This window comes from Babylonia areolata, chromosome 31 (genome assembly GCF_041734735.1).
Source record: "Babylonia areolata isolate BAREFJ2019XMU chromosome 31, ASM4173473v1, whole genome shotgun sequence".
Taxonomy (NCBI): domain Eukaryota; kingdom Metazoa; phylum Mollusca; class Gastropoda; order Neogastropoda; family Buccinidae; genus Babylonia; species Babylonia areolata.
In genome coordinates, this window is record NC_134906.1 from 9,108,391 (window position 1) to 9,130,053 (window position 21,663).

A 21,663-nucleotide genomic window follows, 5' to 3' on the forward strand; every position below is an offset into this window, starting at 1 on the left:
ACACAACTGAAGAAGAAGTGAGCTAGAAAACAAAGCACCAGACCGCACGTTGGTCGGTATGATCTGCTAAATACAAAGAGAGAGAGAGAGATACGGATACGGATGATTTATTCATCAGGCCATAGTCCCTTATGAAGGGGTACACAAACAACATTTGTTGCATCACATTCGTTTGAATAAACACGAGAAAACCAAAGGTTGAAAACTTATCTTCAGATGAATAGCCTCGAATTCCATTGGAAATGGTTCCCATGCACCGGTATCTTTGAAACACGAATCTCATTAACCCTTTCACCGCCAAGCTCGCATTTATGCACAGGCGTGGTAGAGGAACTGAAAGGTGACTATTCATTGGTCTGTTATCCATGAACCTACTGCTCTTAATATTCGGTGGTAGGATAGGCCATATTTTCTATACATCGCAGGGGGAATCCCCGACAGTTCTTAGCCACTGTCTTTTCTGTGTTTATACCACAAGGGAATTTTGTACTCTAAATTGACTGCCGGTGAAAGTGTTAATGATTATAAAAATGGACGGCAATCCTTTGTTAGGGATCGGAATAAGCAGTTGTTTTATTAGATATTAAGATGATATTCTGGTTTCAAAAGTAGTGATGAAGGAATGCTAATTGAAAACGCAGCATATTATGTGCAGGGATACCCCGGGATTATTGATTTAATCAATTTAATGATTGACTTATTCATTAGTGCAGATCCTTTTCAACGGGTCCACAGTCTTTGAGGAGCAGTCATTGTTTGTATGGCTATATGTCTTTTTTTTTCTATGCATTTATTTGCTGTTTGTTTTTCTTCTTTATAGGTTAAGAAACAGAAATTTCCTTGCAAGTGAATTGTCGCTGTAGTACTCTGTAATTGTTTGTTGATATGTGAATGGGGAAATGAATTGAATTTTTTTTTTTTTTTTTTAATCAAAATCTGATGGTTTTGCCTCTCACAAATTTTACTGATAGCCAAATTTGTCATATAAAAAAATTAGAATTAATAAAGAGCCAAATTTGTCATATAAAAAAAAATTAGAATTAATAAAGGTAAAGTCAGTACTACAATTGTTCATGAAAGATTTTTTTTTTTTTTAAACACATGAAATTGACAAGTATGTTTTAAAAGTATCTATGGAATATAACAAATCTGTGCATAGATGGGCAACATACATATGTATGTATTGTGCAAGATTAAACTCTATATCACATAGAATCAAGATGTAATTGAATGATTATTGATATGTGAATCAAAACTGATCATCAGGAGAGTACATGAAGTTAATGTGTGGATGAATACCCGTTGTTTTCACTATGTTTTGATCCTAGCTGAGCATTGTAATATTACATGGAATCGATGTGTGAACGAATACTCATTGTTCTGCCTATATTGTATTGATGTGAACTAGGCATTGTAATGCCAGTGGAACCAATGTGTGAACGCATGTTTGAAATTCGTCCGTTACGTTTATTTCGTTGTATATGATAATGTTTGAGTTGATATTAATTACTGTTTTGTCCATAATCATCTTGATATGGAATGACATATATTCAGAACAATATACTGTTGCAGCTTCCCAGTGTACTATTTGGTAATTAACAAATAATCAGGCCAGGAGATGAAATCATTAACAAATAGTAAAGAGTGGTAACTCTCTCCATTCACAAGGAACACAACTTCAAGTCAGTGCTGCTAACGATTCAGCAAACACACATGTAAATAGAAGGTACATTGGAACAAACCCAGACACTGTCTCGAAAAGAGAAGGGTTGCGCCTGTCCTTATAACGATCATTTGACATGTGCACACAGCTGCAAAGACAGAAGAAATGTGCAAACACAAATAAGCTTTTATTCAAGACTGGCATAGCCTCTTTAATCCTGAACAAGCCACGCAGAACACATGGACAATACACAACAAACACATGGTTGCCTCGGTGGTTTTTCAACTGGAAATTAACAAATAATGAGGCCAGGAGATGAAATGATTAACAAATTGTAAAGACTGGTAACTCTCTCCACTCACAAGGTACACAACTTCAAGTCAGTGCTGCTTACTCTGCCGATTCAGCTAGCACACAGGTAAATAAAAGGTACATTGGAACAAACCCAGACACTTCCTCAAAAAAAAAAACGGAAGTGCCGGGCCTGTCCTATAGAACTGTTTTATACTTTTATCGGTAAACCTTTGTCTGAATTTTAAGAACTGTTTAAAAAAAAAAAAAGGTTGAAGTTGTGTGCTTTTGTCTTTCTAGGAGTAACGGTAGTTGTTTGATATCAATTCATGCTGTTCATCGCCCAGCCGAGTGTAAGGTGCCGTCTCAAGCGGTGGTGAAAACGCTGCCGTGTAACACAACACATGAAAAGAACTTTCTTTCCATTCTTGAACATTTCATGTCACCTACATTTTTTTTTCTTTTTGTCCAGCGGACCACTTCAAAGGGTACCTCTTCTCGTGCCCCGACACCGTGCAAGCGATCCCTGCAGTTTTCCCCAGCGGCCTTACCGGTGACTGCCTTGGCCAGTGTCCAGGGCAGCGGTAACACCTGGATGAGACATCTGCTGCAGCAGTTAACAGGTATTATTAATAACACTAAGGGGCACTCTCGATGTTATTAAAAACATGTAATTCCGTTGAGCCTCCCACTTTCAATTTCGTGTTATGTCTGTGATTATGGACACGCTCATTATACTACAGTTATGATCAGTAATATAGATTCCATCAGTAATGTAGATAAAGATCAGTAATGTAGTTTGTAGTTGCCCGTACTCTTAAACCCCCACCCACCCCCCCCCCACCCCACCTCTCTCTCTCTCTCTCTCTCTCTCTCTCTCTCTCTCTCTCTCTCTTTGCATGTGTGTGTGTGTTTTTTTCTTCAGTTTAACGTCTATTCACTATAAGTGTTTTTAGACGGAAAGGAGTAAAGCAGTGTATAAAGGAAAGGGAATGCATGTGAATATTAGTGTAACAAAATATTTTAAAAAGTTCATGTGTGTGTGTGTGCGCGCGCGTGTGTGTGTGTCTGAGTGTGTGTGTGTGTGTCTGCGTGCGAGAGTTTGTGTGTGTGCGTCTGTGTGTGTGCGCGCGCGCGCGCGCGTGTGTGTGTGTGTGTGTGAATGTCAGAAGCTTCCTTCACCACTTATACGTAGACCCCCCCAATCTCGTCCTGTTCGTCTCTCTGTCAGCCGACGAGTTCCAGATGAGATCACAGTGAATGTTCTCGCGCGCGCACGCACGCACGCACACGCACAGAGAGAGAGAGAGAGAGAGAGAGAGAGAGAGAGAGAGAGAGAGAGACTCACACTCTCTCTCACACACACACACACACACACACACACACACACACACACACACACACACACACACACACACACACACACATTCGCACGCACAAACACGCAAGCATACATACTCACTCACACATTACACACACACACACACACACACACACACACACACACACACACACACACACATTCATAAACACACCACAAATATACACGCACACATATACCTCCACCCCCAACTCCCAACCCCCCCACCGATCCACCCCATCCCCCGGGGCCCCCCTCACACACTCTTCTACAGCACGCGCGCACGCACGCACACACACACACACACACACACACACACACACACACACACACACACACACACTGCGGTTTTTACTATAATTAAAAAGTGGACATTTTGGCTAAAATAGGAGCTAGAAGTTCCATGAAGGAGTTAGATTTAAATATTTCGCTTTCACTTCAGGAATGTCACACCATGGTAGAAAACGTCCAGTGGTCAAAATTTAAGCTTGAAGAAAAACACACCGGTAACTCGGAGTTACATTAAAAATATACAGAAAATGTATGGTTTCATGGGAAAACATTACCATAATGATTTTCATAAGAGGCAAATCATTTCTCTAATCTGCAGATGGAAAATTAAAATTAAGACCAAGTATGTCAGTAATGTCTCTTGCATCTGTGGTGCTCACATAACAGCCGATCATATATCAACTTGCGATATGTTGAAGTCTCACATCCCTGAACTGAAAGCATCTTCAGTGTTGACAATCTTCAGCAGTCCATTGCTAACGTATGACTTTTTCAACTCCTTGTTAAATAGTCCAGTTGGTTCGCTGTTATAGTTGTTAGTTTTTCATTAGAAATATGTTAGATTGTTATGCTTTAGTTTTTTTGTTTGTTTGTTTGTTTTTAAACAAAACAAAACTTAAATCGATCATTTTCTATATGTAACACGCACACGCGCAAACACGCACGCACACACACACACACACACTTTCACTTACTCGCATGCATACACAGTAATTTCCCCCTCCCACCCTCGATTTTTTTCCTACCCGCGTCTAATATCACTTGCAGTGAAAAGACGTTAAACTAAAGAACGAACACAACACACACACACACACACACACACACACACACACACACACACACACACACACACACACACACACACAACTACTCGCACGCTTACACTCACAAAAAGCAAGCACTCACAGACACACACACACACACACACACACACACACACACACACACACACACACACACACACACACCAGCCACAACAAAAACACAACTGTTGTGGTGATACCCAGCGGCATAAAATACTGCAAACGTATTGTCGCCTGCATATATTGTCGCTGTTGCAGTTGATGTTTGCTTGGGTGGGGTTTTTTGGGGGGAGGTGGGGGTGGGGGGTGGGGGAGGATTGGGGGGGGGGGGGATTGAGTGATCCTCCTTCCATGAATTATATTGTCGCCGGTGAAAACCTGTCCAGAAGCGCGACATCGTATGCAGTGAGGGTCTACACATAATTATTGTCGCCGGCAACATCACCGAATCAATGCCATGATCATGTTGACGATCCGACTATTAGAATAATCAGTTCTGCCTGTCTGACGGGTCGAGACTTCACCACCCTTTTGAGCGCTTTCGATCGTTGTGATTTGTTGTTGTTGCTGTTGTTGCTGTTGTTGTTGTTGCTGTTGTTTTTGTTGGTGTTGCTGTTTTTGTTGGTGTTGCTGTTGTTTTTGTTGTTGCTGTTGTTGTTTTTGTTGGTGTTGCTGTTGTTGTTGTTTTTGTTGCTGTTGTTGTTTTTGTTGGTGTTGCTGTTGTTTTTGTTGGTGTTGCTGTTGTTTTTGTTGTTGCTGTTGTTGTTTTGCTGTTGTTTTTGTTGTTGCTGTTGTTGTTTTTGTTGGTGTTGCTGTTGTTGTTGTTTTTTGTTGGTGTTGTTGTTTTTGTTGGTGTTGTTGTTTTTGTTGGTGTTGCTGTTGTTTTTGTTGTTGCTGTTGTTGTTGTGCTGTTGTTTTTGTTGTTGCTGTTTTTGTTTTTGTTGGTGTTGCTGTTGTTGTTGTTTTTTTTTGTTGCTTTTGTTGTTTTTGTTGGTGTTGCTGTTGTTTTTGTTGTTGTTGTTTTTGTTGTTGTGTTGTTTTTTTTGGGGGGGTTTGGCGGTGGGGGGGGGGGGCGGCGGGAGGGGGGTTGTTTTGGTGGGGTTTTTTTGTTGTTGTTGTTGGTGTTGTTGTTGTTGTTCTTCTTATTGTTTTTTTGCTTGTTTTTTTATACTGGTGAACAATTCTTCTGTGCAACCCCCCCCCCCCCCCCCCCCCCCCAATGACTCGTCACAGAGATAAGGAAAAAAAAAAAGAGAGGAAGAAAATATCGATTTTACTGGATACAAAAAAAAAGCAAAAAAGCATTGTACTTACTTTATCACCCTCAAAATGAATTCATTCATTCAGTCTCCTCACACCCAATTTTCTTTTCTTTTTTTTTCTACTTCTTCTTTCCTTAGGGATCTACACGGGATCTATCTATGACCGCAGGGGGGATCCAGAGCTGTGGGCCAAGGGTTTCTACGGGGAGGGGGTTATCAACGGCAAAGTGATCGCCATCAAAACCCACGGGCTGCCCACCACCAGGACCACCTACCACAGAGCTATCGTGGTCATCCGTAACCCTTTCGACGCCATGTTCGCCGACTTCAACAGGAGAGCGTCGCACAGTCACACTGGAGTAGCGCCTGTTACCGCATACTTTGAATGTACGTGAGACCGCAGAAGAGTTGGGAGGGTGGGGAAAGGGTGGGGGGTTGGTTGTCATCCCGATTCGCCTGTTGATCCATTTTCACACATTCCCATTTAGCCTACAGGAATTTCAAGTGTTCATGGAAGCTGATGTTTTAACTCTTTCCATACGAACGGCGAAAGAGACGACGTTCACAGCGTTTCACCCCAATTACCATCATCAAAATATTCCAAGCGGAACGCTCTTATACTGAAGACGTGAATGTTGACAAAGAATACCACAATTCTGACGACGGAAGCTAAAGGTTGGGTCATTCAGACATCCACTGGACATCCGAGGGGCCTGTGTAGAGGAGAGGAGAGGACTGGCCGTACTGAGTGAGTTAATGTCACATAATACTGTACCATGTCAAATGTCGCAACAACAGCAGAGTGAAAAGACGCCCAGCCAAATCCACCCTGCTCTCAAGCCAATCAAACGCCGCCTACTTTGAATGTACGTGAGACCGCAGAGAGTCAGTGGGGAGGGGGGAGGGTGTGGGGAAGGGGTGTGGGAGGGTGTCACCCTATTCGCCTGTTCCCGATGATCCACCCTATCACTGAATTGTTGGTGTGTCGATTCGCACGTTCCCATTATTAGTTTCGCCAGCGAGGTATTGCCAGAGTTAATGGAAGCTGATAGTGGTATCTGTGTTCATAAACGTATTTTGGTATTCATTTGTGTGTGTGTGTGTGTGTGTGTGGTTGGGGAGGGGGATGTGGTTATTTAAGTAAGACAGGGGAGAAATAGAGGGTGTGAGAGACAGGAGAGAGAGGGGAGAGAGAGAGAGTGGAGGGGGTTGGGGGGGGGGGTGATGAATATGCAGGACAGGGACAGAGGGTTAGGCGAAAAAAAACAGGACAAAGCGTCACTGAAATCCTCAAGAGGCCATTGAGGGGTGTGACATGATCAAAAAGTAGGTGAAACGGGAATAGGCGAACCGGATCTGCTAAGTGAAGGAGCTGCAGTGTGTAGATTTTTAGTCACATAGACTTTGGAGAGTTCTTTAACTCACTCAGTACGGCCAGTCCTCTCTTCTCCTCTACACAGACCCCTCGGATGTCCAGTGGGTGTCTGAATGGCCCAACCTTTAGCTTCCGTCGTCAGAACTGGTGGTATTCTTTGTCAACATTCACCTCTTCAGTATAAGAGCGTTCCGCTTGCAATATTTTGATGATGGTAATTGGGGTGAAACGCTGTTAACGTCGTCTCTTTCGCCGTTCGTATGGAGAGAGTTAGTTAACGCTAAGCAGTCATAGCGCTGATGAGATTTTGGATGCCTTTTATCAGTCTGTCACCACCCCCTCACTCACATCCTTTGAAACAAAAACCTCAAACATTCGTGGGTTGTTTTTGTTGTTGTTTTTGTTTTTTTTGGGGGGGGGGTTGTTTGTTTGGATTTTTTTTTAAATTATTCCAATCTATTCCATATCTCTATTCTATGGATCCGCATCTATAGAATGGACCACTGAGACCAGACAACACTATACCAGACAATGCCACACCAGGCTACACCATACCAGACTACACCACACCAGACTACACTACACCATACTACACCACACCAGACTACACCACACCAGGCTACACCACACCAGGCTACACCATACCACACCAGGCTACACCACACCAGGCTACACCACACCAGGCTACACCACACCAGACTACACTACACCATACTACACCACACCAGACTACACCACACCAGGCTACACCATACCACACCAGGCTACACCACACCAGACTACACCACACCAGACTACACCACACCAGGCTACACCAGACTACACCAGACTACACCACACCAAACTACATCATACCAGGCTACACCATACCAGACTACACCAGACTACACCACACCAGACCACACCACACCAGGCTACACCACACCAGGCTACATCATACCAGGCTACACCATACCAGAATACACCAGACTACACCACACCAGACCACACCACACCAGACCACACCACACCAGACTACACCACACCAGACTACACCATACCAGGCTACACCACACCAGGCTACACCACACCAGGCTACACCATACCAGGCTACACCACACCAGGCTACACCACACCAGACTACACCAGACTACACCACACCAGACTACACCACACCAGACTACACCACACCAGACTACACCATACCAGACTACACCACACCAGGCTACACCACACCAGACTACACCACACCAGGCTACACCATACCAGACTACACTACACCAGACTACACCACACCAGGCTACACCACACCAGACTACACCACACCAGGCTACACCATACCAGACTACACTACACCAGACTACACCACACCAGGCTACACCATACCAGACTACACCACACCACACCAGGCTACACCATGCTACACCATACCAGACTACACCACACCACACCAGGCTACACCACACCAGGCTACACCATACCAGGCTACACCAGACTACACCACACCAGACAACACCACACAGGCTACACCATACCAGACTACACCACACCAGACTACACCATACCAGACTACACCACACCATACTACACCACGCCAGACAACACCACACCAGGCTACACCACACCAGGCTACACCATACCACACCAGGCTACACTACACCATACCAGACTACACCACACCAGACTACACCAGACTACACCACACCAGACTACACCAGACTACACCACACCAGACTACACCACACCAGACTACATCAGACCAGACTGGAATAAAGCAGAACGGGATAAAAAAAAAAATTAAAAAATAATAAAAAAAAATTAAAAAATTAAAAAAAATAAAATACAAAAATTTTTTTTAATTTTTTTTTAATTAAAAATAATAAATAAATAAATAAAAATTTATAAAAAAAAAAAAGGAAACCCAGCAGACTCACATCTGACCACAGTCTGACGGTGTGTTATTGTTTCCAGACTGGAGCACTTTCAGCAAGGAATACGCTGACAGATGGGCCAAGTTCCACGCCGCTTGGCTGAAGTTCAAAGGGCCACTACTCGTCCTCAGCTTTGATGATCTTGTACACTCCCTGCAGTCCGAAGTTGAAAAGGTTGGCAGGCTGGTGCCTGTGTGTCTGTGTGTGTGTGTGCGAGTGGTGGCGTTTGTGTGTGTGTGTGTGCGTGCGTGCGCGCGCGCGTGTGTGTGTGTGTGTGTGTGTGTGCGTGTTAAGCGGCAAAGATTACAGCCAGAGTATAGGTGACTAGGGTTGAAGCACTCATCATGAAACAAAAGCTTCAGTGGGATGGGCATTCAGTCAGAATGGACGGCACATGATTGCCAAAGACAGTTTCTTTCTCCGAGCTGGCTGCTGGCGTAAGGTTCACTGTAAAAAATAAAATAAAATTAAAAAAAAATGAAATGCTTCAGTATCTGCTTGAAAGCTTCCTTTGGGGCCTGCAGCATTCCCGTCCGTTTCAGTTTACGTGCTCCTTGACTGTTGGGATCTGCATGACGTTAGACACAGACATTACACGGCGGTTTCTTTGAAGACTTTGTTTCGTGATGTCCCTCCGTGGGCGATGATGGACTTCTTAAAAGAAGTGAACAGTTTTAACTAGATTTGAAGGTTTTAAACTATGGAAGTTTGTTTGTTTTTTTAACTTTGGAGTGGAAAGTTTGAAGTGGTGACTCGTTTTAATTGTTTGGTTTTTTTTTTATCCTTGTAGTATTTATTAACGCGGCGATAGCCTTGAGATGGCCTTAGTGGTCGGCGAGGCTCTAAGCACCATAATTTCATTTCATTTCATTTCAGTTTCAGTTTCAGTAGCTCAAGGAGGCGTCACTGTGTTCGGACAAATCCATATACGCTACACCACATCTGCCAAGCAGATGCCTGACCAGCAGCGTAACCCAACGCGTTTAGTCAGGCCTTTGAGAAAAAAAATATATAATTTTTTTTTAAATAAAAAAAAAATTAAAAAAGAACTCATCCACGGGTGGGAAACCCATCTCGTGTCTCCACTGACTGCAGCGCTTGTCACCAACTGCGTATCTACGAGGAAGTTCTGGGGTATGAGGAGAGTCGTCTTCAGGACATCGACCGGAAACATTAGCTGTTATACCCTGCCAACGACGGGCGCAATAGCCGAGTGGTTAAAACTTGGACTGTCAATCTGAGGGTCCCGGGTTCGAATCACGGTGACGGCGCCTGGTGGGTAAAGGGTGGAGATTTTTACGATCTCCTGGGTAAAGGGTGGAGATTTTTACGATCTCCCAGGTCAACATACGTGCAGACCTGCTAGTGCCTGAACCCCCTTCGTGTGTATATGCAAGCAGAAGATCAAATACGCACATTAAAGATCCTGTAATCCATGTCAGCGTTCGGTGGGTTATGGAAACAAGAACATAGCCAGCATGCACACCCCCGAAAACGGAGTATGGCTGCCTACATGGCGGGGTAAAAACGGTCATACACGTAAAAGCCCACTCGTGTACATACGAGTGAACGCAGAAGAAGTACCCTGCCAACAGTGCGGCCGCATTTGCGCGTTTGCCTTCAGTTTGGGCCGCGTTCTCATCGCCAGTCATAGATGTCTTCATCGTTTGTGATAGACTTTGATGATGATGATGTATATATGTTGGTGTTCTATTGAAAAAGAAAAAGAAAAACACACACTACTGATTGAATGAATAATTCAAACTTTTTCGCTTTTCCTTTTTTTTTTCCCCCTCTACACAGCTGGCCGACTTTCTCAAGCACCCGTCACTGGCGATGGATATCCGCTGCGCTCTCGCGGACTCGGAAGGCGTGGCGAAACGCAGCCGGCAATTCCCGATCGAGAAGCGAGACGTGTTTTCCAAAAACCTGACCCGGCACATCAACGGAAAGATCGGCGAGGTGATGCAGCTGGTGTCTCCCAGGTTCCCCGAGCTGTCCCAGGCCATAGGGGGGTGGAGGAGGAACCACACTGGGGAGGACCTTCACTGGGTGAAGCTTCCTGGAAACATATCTTGAAAAACAGCAGCAGCAACAAAGAGTGTAATGTCGTCAGCAGGTGTGCTCATTTAACTCACTCAGTACGGCCAGTCCTCTCTTCTCTACACAGACCCCTCGGATGTCCAGTGGGTGTCTGAATGACCCAACCTTTAGCTTCCATCGTCAGAATTGTGGTATACTTTGTCAACATTCACGTCTTCAGTATAAGAGCGTTCCGCTTGCAATATTTTGATGATGGTAATTGGGGTGAAACGCTGTTAACGTCGTCTTTTTCGCCGTTCGTATGAAAGGAGTTAATCAGTGTGTGTTCAGGACACGATAACGTGTGATACAACGTGAAATGATACGACACGAAACCACAAGACATGACACGACAAGACACAACACGACACGATAACACAACAAAACTAATATGACACGACACACGACACGACACGTCACGACACGACACGACACGATACAAACACAACAAAGTGTTTTGTGTCTTCCGGAAGGTGTGCATAATTATGATCAGTGCTCGTTCCGGGTACAAATGTGTATAATACAAGATTTTACACGACACGACACTACTTGGACATGACAGCACAGCACAGCACAGCACAGCATAATGCAGTACAGTGGTGGTGTGTCCATCGAGATCGATGATGACCATCGTTGTCATCCAGCTGGGGGATGGGGGGAGGGTGGTGGTGGGGTGGGGGGAAGGATGCTCATGAATCTATCTGTGAGTGCGCAGATGGCTGAATAGTCCAATCTGCGCACGAAATGTTCGCTGACAGTTGGGGCAGACAAAGACAGGCATATCATTGTCAGGGAGCTTGTTTGCCCGTGACTTTCTGGCCTGCCTCTTCTGAACAGCTGCAGCAGTCCTGTTGGCCTCACACAACTTGGCGCCTTTGTGCACAGCAGCGCGCCATTTGTTACGGTCCATTGCAGATTCCTCCCAGGAGTCAGGGTTGATATCAAACGCTTTCAGAGAGACTTTCAGAGTATCTCTGAAGCGCTTCTTCTGACCCCCGTGTGATCTCTTCCCTTGTTGCAGCTCGCCATAGAAGAGCCTTTTGGGCAGCCGATGGTCTGGCATGCGCGCCACATGTCCAGCCCAGCGAAGCTGGGACTGCATCAGGATGGTGAAGATGCTGGGAAGGGTGGCTTTTGCGAGCACCTCTGTGTCTGGGGTCCTGTCTTGCCACTTGATGTTCAGTAGCTTCCTGAGGCATGTTGTGTGGAAGTGGTTCAGCTTCTTGGCATGTCGTTGGTACACTGTCCAAGTTTCACAGCCGTACAGTAGTGTGGGGAGAACTACTGCTCTGTAGACCTTTAGCTTGTACAGTACGGTGCAACACAATACGTGACATACCATACCTTACCATACCACATGATAATGCGATAAAGTGCAATGCGTAAAATTCAAGGTGTCTGAATGCTGTGTTATGCAGTGCTGATATCAGAATGCGATAATGAGGCGTGCCCCACGGCAAAATAATGCTACAAAATGCATGATGATTTCCAATATGATAAAGCCCAATTATTTACCGTTGAATTATCGTTGTTCACCCGGGTACGTATAGGTATACAGTTATGACGTGCGCTTTAGGCAAAGGGCCGGAAGTGTTTGCAACACTCTATTCCAACAGGTGTCACCCTTATGTAACCCCTATGTCTATGTGGCCCTATATCAATGTTCCCCCGAGTGTACGTTGACCCTGGTTTGTGTTCCCCGAGGTCTATGTTCCCCCATTCCCCCCCAGGTCTATATTCCCATGTTCTCCTAGGTCTATACTCCTATGTTCCCCCAGGTCTATATTCCCATGTTCTCCTAGGTCTATACTCCTATGTTCCCTCAGGTCTATATTCCCATGTTCCCCCATGTCCATGTTCCCCCAGGTCTATACTCCTATGTTCCCCCAGGTCTATATCCCCATGTTCTCCCAGGTCTATACTCCTATGTTCCCCCAGGTCCATATCCCCATGTTCCCCCAGGTCTATATTCCCATGTTCTCCCAGGTCTGTACTCCTATGTTCCCCCAGGTCCATATCCCCATGTTCCCCCAGGTCTATATTCCCATGTTCTCCTAGGTCTGTACTCCTATGTTCCCCCAGGTCCATATCCCCATGTTCTCCTAGGTCTATATTCCCATGTTCTCCTAGGTCTATATTCCCATGTTCTCCTAGGTCTATACTCCCATGTTCCCCCATATTTAGGTTTTCGGGGACTATGTTTCCCTGGCCTTTCAATATTCCCCTAGGTTTTTCTGGGTATTTGCTCCCCAGCTCCATATTCCCCCAGGTCTATGTTTCGTTAGGTCTGTGTTTCCCCAGGTCTATTAGGACACGCGTGTGTGTGTGTGTGTGTGTGTGTGTGTGTGTGTGATTTTTAACACCACAATGCGATGTAACATTCCATCCCGAATGCTACTGTATCACTGTGTCACTGTTGTGCACCATTTTGCTGTCCCCTATGGCGATATCAGGTTTTGGGGCTGAAGTCATATCGTCTACAACCCTGAAGTATTCTTATAAATCATGTACTGTGATATTTTGTTTGAGTTGTGCAAAGAATAAGAAGAAATTTTTGCATCACCGTGGTTAGATTGCGTAAAAAATATTTCAACAGAAACTGGATGATTTAATTGTCTGGGATTCCCACTCTCTTTATCTTTTCCACATTCTGTTTTCTCTCTCTCTCTCTCTCTCTCTCTCTCTCTCTCTCTCTTCTCAGTTCCATCCCCCTCGCCCCCCCTCCCCTTTCCCTCCACCTCAACCGCCCCCTTTTCATTCGAATATACAGAAATGTTGATTTCTAATTAGTAATAACAATCATCATCATGATGAGAGAAATAATAATCCAAATATAAAAATATAATAATAATAATTATATTATTATTATTATTATTATTTATTTTCAGTCTAATGTCATCTTAGATGAAGAGACAATAAATGAATAAACGAACGAACGAGATTATAAAAAAATAAAAATAAATCGTCTTCTTCCTCCATTCTTTTGTTGTTCTCTGTCTTACTAACTGTTCACGTGTATTTGTGCGAGGAAATCTTATGATGAATTCTTTTTCTTTTTTTTTATGCTGTGGATCTTCTGCTGGTTTATTGTTGTTTATGCCTGTTGTTGTGCGTATTGCTGTACATATTTATGTGATGGTATTTATTACATCATTTGAATTTATTTTCAATATCATGGTGATGGTGGGCAATGTCAGATATGGTTGTTTTTTTGCTGGGAAGGCGACACATGATTGAATATGGATGTGAATAAGGAACTTTTTTCTTCTTCTTTTTTTTTTTTTTTTTTTCTCGCGCAAACACAATCACCCTCAACTAAATCGTACAGGTGGAAGCTATTCACAAAGCTGAATAAGCTTATGTATGCATCAGGAGCCAGTTGCATTGCTCGGACGGAAGAGCTTAGTCTGGCCGTAACCCGCGCTACTAACTGTGTGTAGTATGGAACTGACCAATGGCGTCGTTCGCCGGGTCAACGCTGGCATTTAGTCACGTGTAACCGTCAAAAGAGAATACAGTCCACTGAGATGAGATGCTTTCGAAGACTCCTGCTGGGCATCTCCTACAAAGATCATATCACGAACGAAGAAGTTCGAAACAGAATCAGGCAAGTCACTGGGCCCTACAAAGACCTGTTGACCTTGGTCAAGAGACGCAAGCTCAAATGGTATGGCCATGTCATGAGATCCTCAGGGCTTGCCAACACATTCCTGCAGGGCACAGTACAAGGAGGGAGAAGGAGAGGCACACAGAGGAAGAGATGGGAGGACAACATCCCAGAATGGACGGGCTTGAGGTTGAGCGATACAACCAGGAGGTCAGAAAACCGAGAGGATTGGAGGATTATGGTTGCCAGATCACCTGTGGCGCCCCAACTCCTCTTCTGCGTTCACTCGTATGCACACGAGTGGGCTTTTACGTGTATGACCGTTTTTACCCCGCCATGTTGGCAGCCATACTCCGTTTTCGGGGGTATGCATGCTGGCTATGTTCTTGTTTCCATAACCCACCGAACGCTGACATGGATTACAGGATCTTTAACGTGCGTATTTGATCTTCTGCTTGTATATACACACGAAGGGGGTTCAAGCACTAGCAGGTCTGCACATATGCTGACCTGGGAGATCGGAAAAATCTCCACCCTTTACCTACCAGGCGCCGTCACCGTGATTCGAACCCGGGACCCTCAGACAGTCCAACGCTTTAACCATTCGGCTATTGCGCCCGTCGTGGCGCCCCAACGGTCCACAAGACTACGGGATAGGTGAAGGTGAACTGTCAAAAAGTTAGAACCAAGCAATGCAACTGGCTCCAGGGGGTCATAGCTTGTCAACCACACCTCCTGTCCCCCCCCCCCCCCCCCCCCCCCCCCTGTACATATCGAGGCTTTATCTGTCTTTGACGCTTGGAACATCTGCTGCTCGTACTGGTTCTAGAGGGCTTGAGAATAAAGCGGTTTTTGAACTTGTGTGATCTGTCTAACGGCCTTAATGGTGTAATGGCGTTCTGTTTTGTCTGTTTATGACTCTGTGTGTGTGTGTGTGTGTGTGTGTATGTATGTATGTAATGTAGTGTGCATCAGTGATGAGCGACTGAATGGCGCAACCCCCCTCCCAGCCTCCTCCTCACCCTACTATAAGCTCCTCCCTCCACTCAGTCCCTCCACTCCCTCTCTCTCTCTGTCTTTCTGTCTGTCGCTCTCTCTCTCTCTCTCCAGTTTGTATCACGTGGTCTAAAAAGGGAATTAAACTACAACAACATCAACAACAACACTGAACAAAAAAAGTCACAAACTTATATGTACAGAAGTTTGAAGTCATTTTTTGTGAATATAAACGTGTCACATTTAATGTGTATTGATCTGATTCAAAACAACAGCAGCAGCAGCAGCAACAGATTCCTCAGTCAGGATCATGCGGCTTCACTCAATTTTTCTTTCTGTCTTTCTTCTTCTTCTTCCGCGTTCCCTGGTCACGCTAGATTTTCAGTCCGGTATTTTTTCTTTCATCTCTCCATCGTTCCTAATTTCCTCTTTTGGTTTTTCCTTCAGTCCTTCCTGTTGTCGTTAAACAGCTCTTTTTCTTTCTTTTTTTTTTCTTTTTTTTTTCTTTCTTCTCTCTCTCTCTCTCTCTCTCTCTCTCTTCTTTTCTTTATTCTTCTTGTTTTTTAGGTATTAGTTCTTCGTTTCTTTAATTTTGTTCTTCCTATCTTTTATCTGATTTTATTGTTGTCTCGTTCGTCATTTATCAGATGGATTCCCCCGTCTCCTCGACGAAGGTGGCAGTACGTCGCAGGTCTTCCAGTCCTCCGTAGAGCTTCCGGTCCGCTGGGAGTGGGTCGGGCCAGGTTTTCTCTCGGAGCGCTTGGTGGAGCGGGCAGGACTGCAGCAGATGTTCTGTTGTCTGGCTGCCTGTTCTGCAGGGGCACTGGTCTGTGTCGCCGATACGGAGTTTCGTGTATAGGTGGTGTTTCAGGCGGTTGTGGCCTGTCCTGAGCCTGAAAATGGCTACCTGCTCTCGACGAGTCAGCAGGTAGTACGGATCTGCTCTGTTGTGGCGTGGATGCTGCTGCTTCCACTTGTTCTGCAGCTTGGCCTTAATGGTGGTCCTGGATTCAGAGTAGTTGGTAGACCTGTCCATCTGCTCTTTCGTAGTGCCTTCTTTTGCCAGGGAGTCAGCAGTCTCGTTGCCAAGCAGGTTGCAGTGGGAGGGAATCCACTGCAGGGTGACCGTGTGACTTGTGCAGAGGGAGGCGAGAGAGGAGGACAGATCGTTGAGTTCTGGATCTCCGTTGGACCAAAGGGCCTGCAAGATGGACAGGGCATCGGTCAGAAAGACAACGTTGTGGCTGGCGTAGGGGCTGACCTTGATGTGGGGTGCTGCTGTTTTCAAGGCTCCTGCTTCGGCTCTGTAACTGGTGGAGTACAGGCCGGTAGCGAGGCAGATCTTTTCTTCTCTGCCTCCTGGATACTGAACATAGACTCCTGCCCCTCCGTTCCGAATGGCATCTGCCGCAGAGCCGTCGGTGTAGACATGAGTCCAGAACTCGGGGAAGTGGGTGTGGAGGTGTTCAAGGGTGAGGGACTTTCTTTCAGGGCCGCTTTGGGAATCTTTGGGGCCAACACCAGAGACGCTGCACTGAATGAAGGGAGGGGGTTCCTTCGCTCCAGGCAGGGACGGCAAGACACCGGGGTATCACTTTGAGGGCATGGTCAAGGATATCTTGATGTTGCCGTTCTAGGATTCTGCTTTGGTGTACGAAGCTCCCTCTCTTCAGCCGTCCTTTTGTTGGCTGGAACAGTCTGTCCTTCATGGGGTGGCCTTGCAACCTCTTGAACTTGGCAGCCTGGGTCAGGAGTTTAGCGTCTCTGCGGTCCTCAAGGGGCTGGAGCTCTGTGATGGTTTCAAGCTCTTGAATTGGCGTAGACCTCATGGCCCCTGTGATGATACGGGTAGCTTGACCTTGTTGATCCGTTCAAAGTTGGACTTGGCCGTAGTGCTCCATGCAGTCAAGCCATACTCCAGCACTGGCCTGACTCTACCAGTGTACAGCCTCCTGAGGGTCGTGTTGTCCGCGCCCCATGTTGTTCCTGCCAGCTTTTTCATGAGGGCAAGTCGTACTTTTGCTCTTGATTCTGCTTTCTCTGCTTGCTTCTTCCACGTCAGGCGTTTGTCAAAAGTGACTCCCAGGTACGTGGGGTTGTTCTCAGCAAGCAGAGTTTGTCCACTGATGCGCAGGTTGGCCTTCTGTTCTTCGGGTGAGAGGCTGAGAACCGTGTAAGTGGGTTTTTTTGGCATTAATTGTCACCAGCCACTGTTTTGTCCAGCTTTTTTTTTTCTTTTTTTCTTTTTTTTTCTTCTTCTTCTTTTTTTTTTCGTTTTTTCTTTTTTTTTCTTTTTTTTCCCTCGAGACCTGACTAAGCGCGTTGGGTTACGCTGCTGGTCAGGCATCTGCTTGGCAGATGTGGTGTAGCGTATATGGATTTGTCCGAACGCAGTGACGCCTCCTTGAGCTACTGAAACTGAAACTGAAACCGATTGTCCAGCTTTCGAGAACATTCAGCGCCTGCTGTAGTCTGTAGTTGCCAGTAGTGGGGTGTTCTTCCGAGCACCATAGGACAAGATCGTCTGCATAGATGGCTCCCTGGACTTATTTATTTATTCATGTATTTGTTTTATTTACTTATTATTTATTTATCTATTTGATTTATTCATTTATCTATTCTATTTATTTATTCATTTATCTAATCTGTTTATTCATTTTCCTATTTATTTATTTATCTCTTTTTCTTTCTTTTTTTCCATCTCTCTCTCTCTTTTTATTTGTTTCTTTCTGTTCCTGTTTTCTTTCTTTATATTTCGTTTTTCCTTCTTTGTTTCTGTCTTTTATTTTATTTATTCATTTGTTTGTTTATTTCACAATCTTTCTTCATCTTTATTTGGACTCGGATTGGTTGAAACTGTCTGTCTATTATAATCAATGTGCAGTATAGTAGGCTATGTTTATAATTAAATTCAAATAATGTTTCTTAATTCTTTCTGTTTTTACATTAACTCTCTCCATACGAACGGCGAAAGAGACGACGTTAACAGCGTTTCACCCCAATTACCATCATCAAAATATTGCAAGCGGAACGTTCTTATACTGAAGAGGTGAATGTTGACAAAGAATACCACCAGTTCTGACGACGGAAGCTAAAGGTTGGGTCATTCAGACACCCACTGGACATCCGAGGGGTCTGTGTAGAGGAGAAGAGAGGACTGGCCGTACTGAGTGAGTTATTAAGAATACTAGTTATTACCTGCAGTGTGTGGATGTGTATATGAAACGGTGTATGTGATATTTTTTTTACATTTGTATCCGTTCGTAATATTCGTAAAAGCTGTTGTTGACTTTTACAGTTATGGTCCCCATGTTGTTTACTTGTCTATGTTGTGATAATGCACGAAATTTCTCCAGTTGGAGATAATAAAGTTTATCTTATCTTATCTTATCTTAACTGAAATACAGGTCGGGACAAAATCAACGCGCTTTCCCGCACCAACTGAAGCCGGCGTTGGTTTCAGTTCAAGCGGAAGTGAGAAGACGGAAGAACAAGTGTTGTTGTGACTTACCTGTGTCAGTTGACTAGCATCTGCTTGGCAGATGTGCTGTAGCGTATATGGATTTGACCGAACGCACGGTGACGCCTCCTTGAGCTACTGATACTGATACTCTTCTTCGTCATCTTTTTTCTCATCCTTTCTTTGTTATAATTTTTCGTTGTTTTCAGCTGTGCTTACATGTCTGTTCATGAAATGGGCGAAGCAGTGACGCCAGTACGGGACTTTCGTGTCATCTGTGTTACATCTGACGACATGCCACGTAACTGAGTACGAAGTTATCGATCGACGTTGAACACACAAGGTAACGCAGACTTCCCGCTTGAGTCTGAGTGCTTGGTCATACACGGTTGAGTATGGTGTGGTCTTTCCCCCTATTTCCCTTACACTGGCACACACACACACACACACACACACACACACACACACACACACACACACCAATGAGTCAAACAATTGGACAAAGGGAGAGAATCAAAATCCGTACATGATGCACGACGGAAGACTTTTTGCTTCAAAAAAGCACACGCGATACCGTCTCAACGACTCGACTGACTCGACATAATTATTGGCTACAGTAGTACGTGTGTGTGTGTGTGTGTGTGAGTGTGTGCCAGTGTGTGTGTGTGTGTGTGTGTGTGTGTGTGTGTGTGTGTGTGCCAGTGTGTGTGCGTGTGTGTGTGTGTGAGAGAGAGAGAGAAAGCGGAGAGAATGTGTGTGTGTGTGTGTGTGTGTGTGCCAGTGTGAGTGTGTGTGTGTGTGTGTGTGTCAGTGTGTGCCGGTGTGTGTGTGTCAGTGTGTGTGTGCCGGTTTGTGGCGGGGGGTCGGGGGAGGAGGGGGGGGCGTGTGTACGCGTAAGTGTCAGTGTGTGTGTGTGTGAGTGTCACGGTGTGTGTGTACAGTATGTGTCAATGTACATCGTTGTACACCGACTCAAGCCACTCTGTATGTGTGCGTGCGCGTGCGCGTGCGCGCATGTTTATCAATGTGTGTGTCAGTGTATGTGTTTGCGGCCGTACAGTTATCCATGAAAGTGAAAGAAAGAGAAACAGAGACAGACAGAGACAGAGAGAGAGAGAGACAAGAGAGAGAATGCCTGACCCAACTCAGTCATTGCCGCTCTCAGTCTGAGGTCAGTCACGGTCATCCACGGTCAGCATTGAGTGAGGAAACTGAAGTTAATTTGATCAGATGTTAGTCACTGAAGTGCAGCCTTTAATGCCGCAATTATAGGCCTACTGGTACAGGCACCGGCTGGGTTTTCTGGCTTGAGTGCGTCATTGAAACAAGATATCCTGAGGCTGCTCGGTCAATGGTGTTCTTTTGGGCTTTCATTGTAGCCTATGCCGCTTGTTCACAGCTCAACTGCGCACATAAATCATTGACTGAAATGCTTTACTGCTAGACGGTGTGCGCTAGCGCCAAAGGCGGGAAAAACTTGTAAATCTATCCACTTCCGAACGGGATATGAATACGTTTGACAAATCTGTTGACGGTTTGTCAGTCCATTGTAAGCAGCGCGCAGAATACTGAGCCTTAGGACGCTTATCCGTCTGCCCGCCGTCGTTCAGTAGTGAGGCGGGTCCGGGTTCGATTCCCCGGCCGGCTGCGGCGGCACCGGCGGCTCCCAGTTTCACTCTTTCTCCCCAGTTCAGTTGATTCAGTTGAAAGTCAAACTGCGCGTCTAGTCATAAGGCCGGGAGAGAGAGGATAAAGCGGCAGTTTCCCGGTGTGCAGCACGCACTTGGCACACTGAAAAACCCAATGATAACCCCGCAAGACAACAGCTTGTCCTGTGGCAATATTCTCAGGAAGAAGAAATCCACTGATTCTGTATGCATGCACTCCGGCAAGGCCTGAACAGCGCCAGGCCGGCTATGCTGCTTAGCGGCGGATGTCGTGTAGCATCGGTATATGGATTTCTCCAAACAGTGACACCTCATTGAGAAACCGGCTGAAAATCTCATGTGTGTGTGTGTGAGAGAGAGAGTATGTGTGTGTGAGTGTAGTACTCATATGTGCGTGTTCTCATGTCACGTGTGCCGTACCGTGTCTGTGTGTGTGTGGTGTGTGTGTGTGTGTGTGTGTTTCGGGGTGGTGGGATGGGGTACAAAATATTACATCATGCTGAACAAATGCACTGCGCTGTGACTTGCATCAGTGTTGACTGGCTGCAGTTGAAATTCACCGTACAGACGATTGCACGTGCAGATTCATGCATTCATCAGCAATGACTACTGACGACATAATGTGCTGTGTCATAAACAGTCCATCAAGTGTTTCATTGCTGTGTTCGTCTCCGCTGCGCAATCGATGGCGGGCGAATGACAAACCCACTGACGACGGAGCGCAAATTGCGCATTCGCCTGGTTTGAAAAACTATCCACAACCCATATCGGGTGACACACCCCCCCCTCCCCACCTTCCCCCAAACAAACCTGACCAATCAGGCTCCGATGCAGCTGGGAAACTAACACGAGCCTTCACACAGAAACGCACATTTGATTGGCAGCACGAGGATTTA

At 45.4% G+C, this 21,663-nt stretch overlaps 1 protein-coding gene across 1 annotated transcript in view; it reads left to right on the forward strand.

The window, feature by feature from the left end:
* Positions 1–11,400, forward strand: part of LOC143275727 (WSCD family member CG9164-like) — a 31,389-nt gene extending 19,989 nt beyond the window's left edge. The window contains exons 2-5 of the mRNA XM_076580003.1: positions 2,427–2,577; positions 5,809–6,057; positions 8,996–9,129; positions 10,759–11,400. Coding sequence (XP_076436118.1) covers positions 2,427–2,577; positions 5,809–6,057; positions 8,996–9,129; positions 10,759–11,034 — 810 coding nt within the window. The 3' untranslated portion in view covers positions 11,035–11,400. The remainder of the gene's footprint in view (positions 1–2,426; positions 2,578–5,808; positions 6,058–8,995; positions 9,130–10,758) is intronic.
* The last annotated feature ends 10,263 nt before the right edge of the window (positions 11,401–21,663 follow it).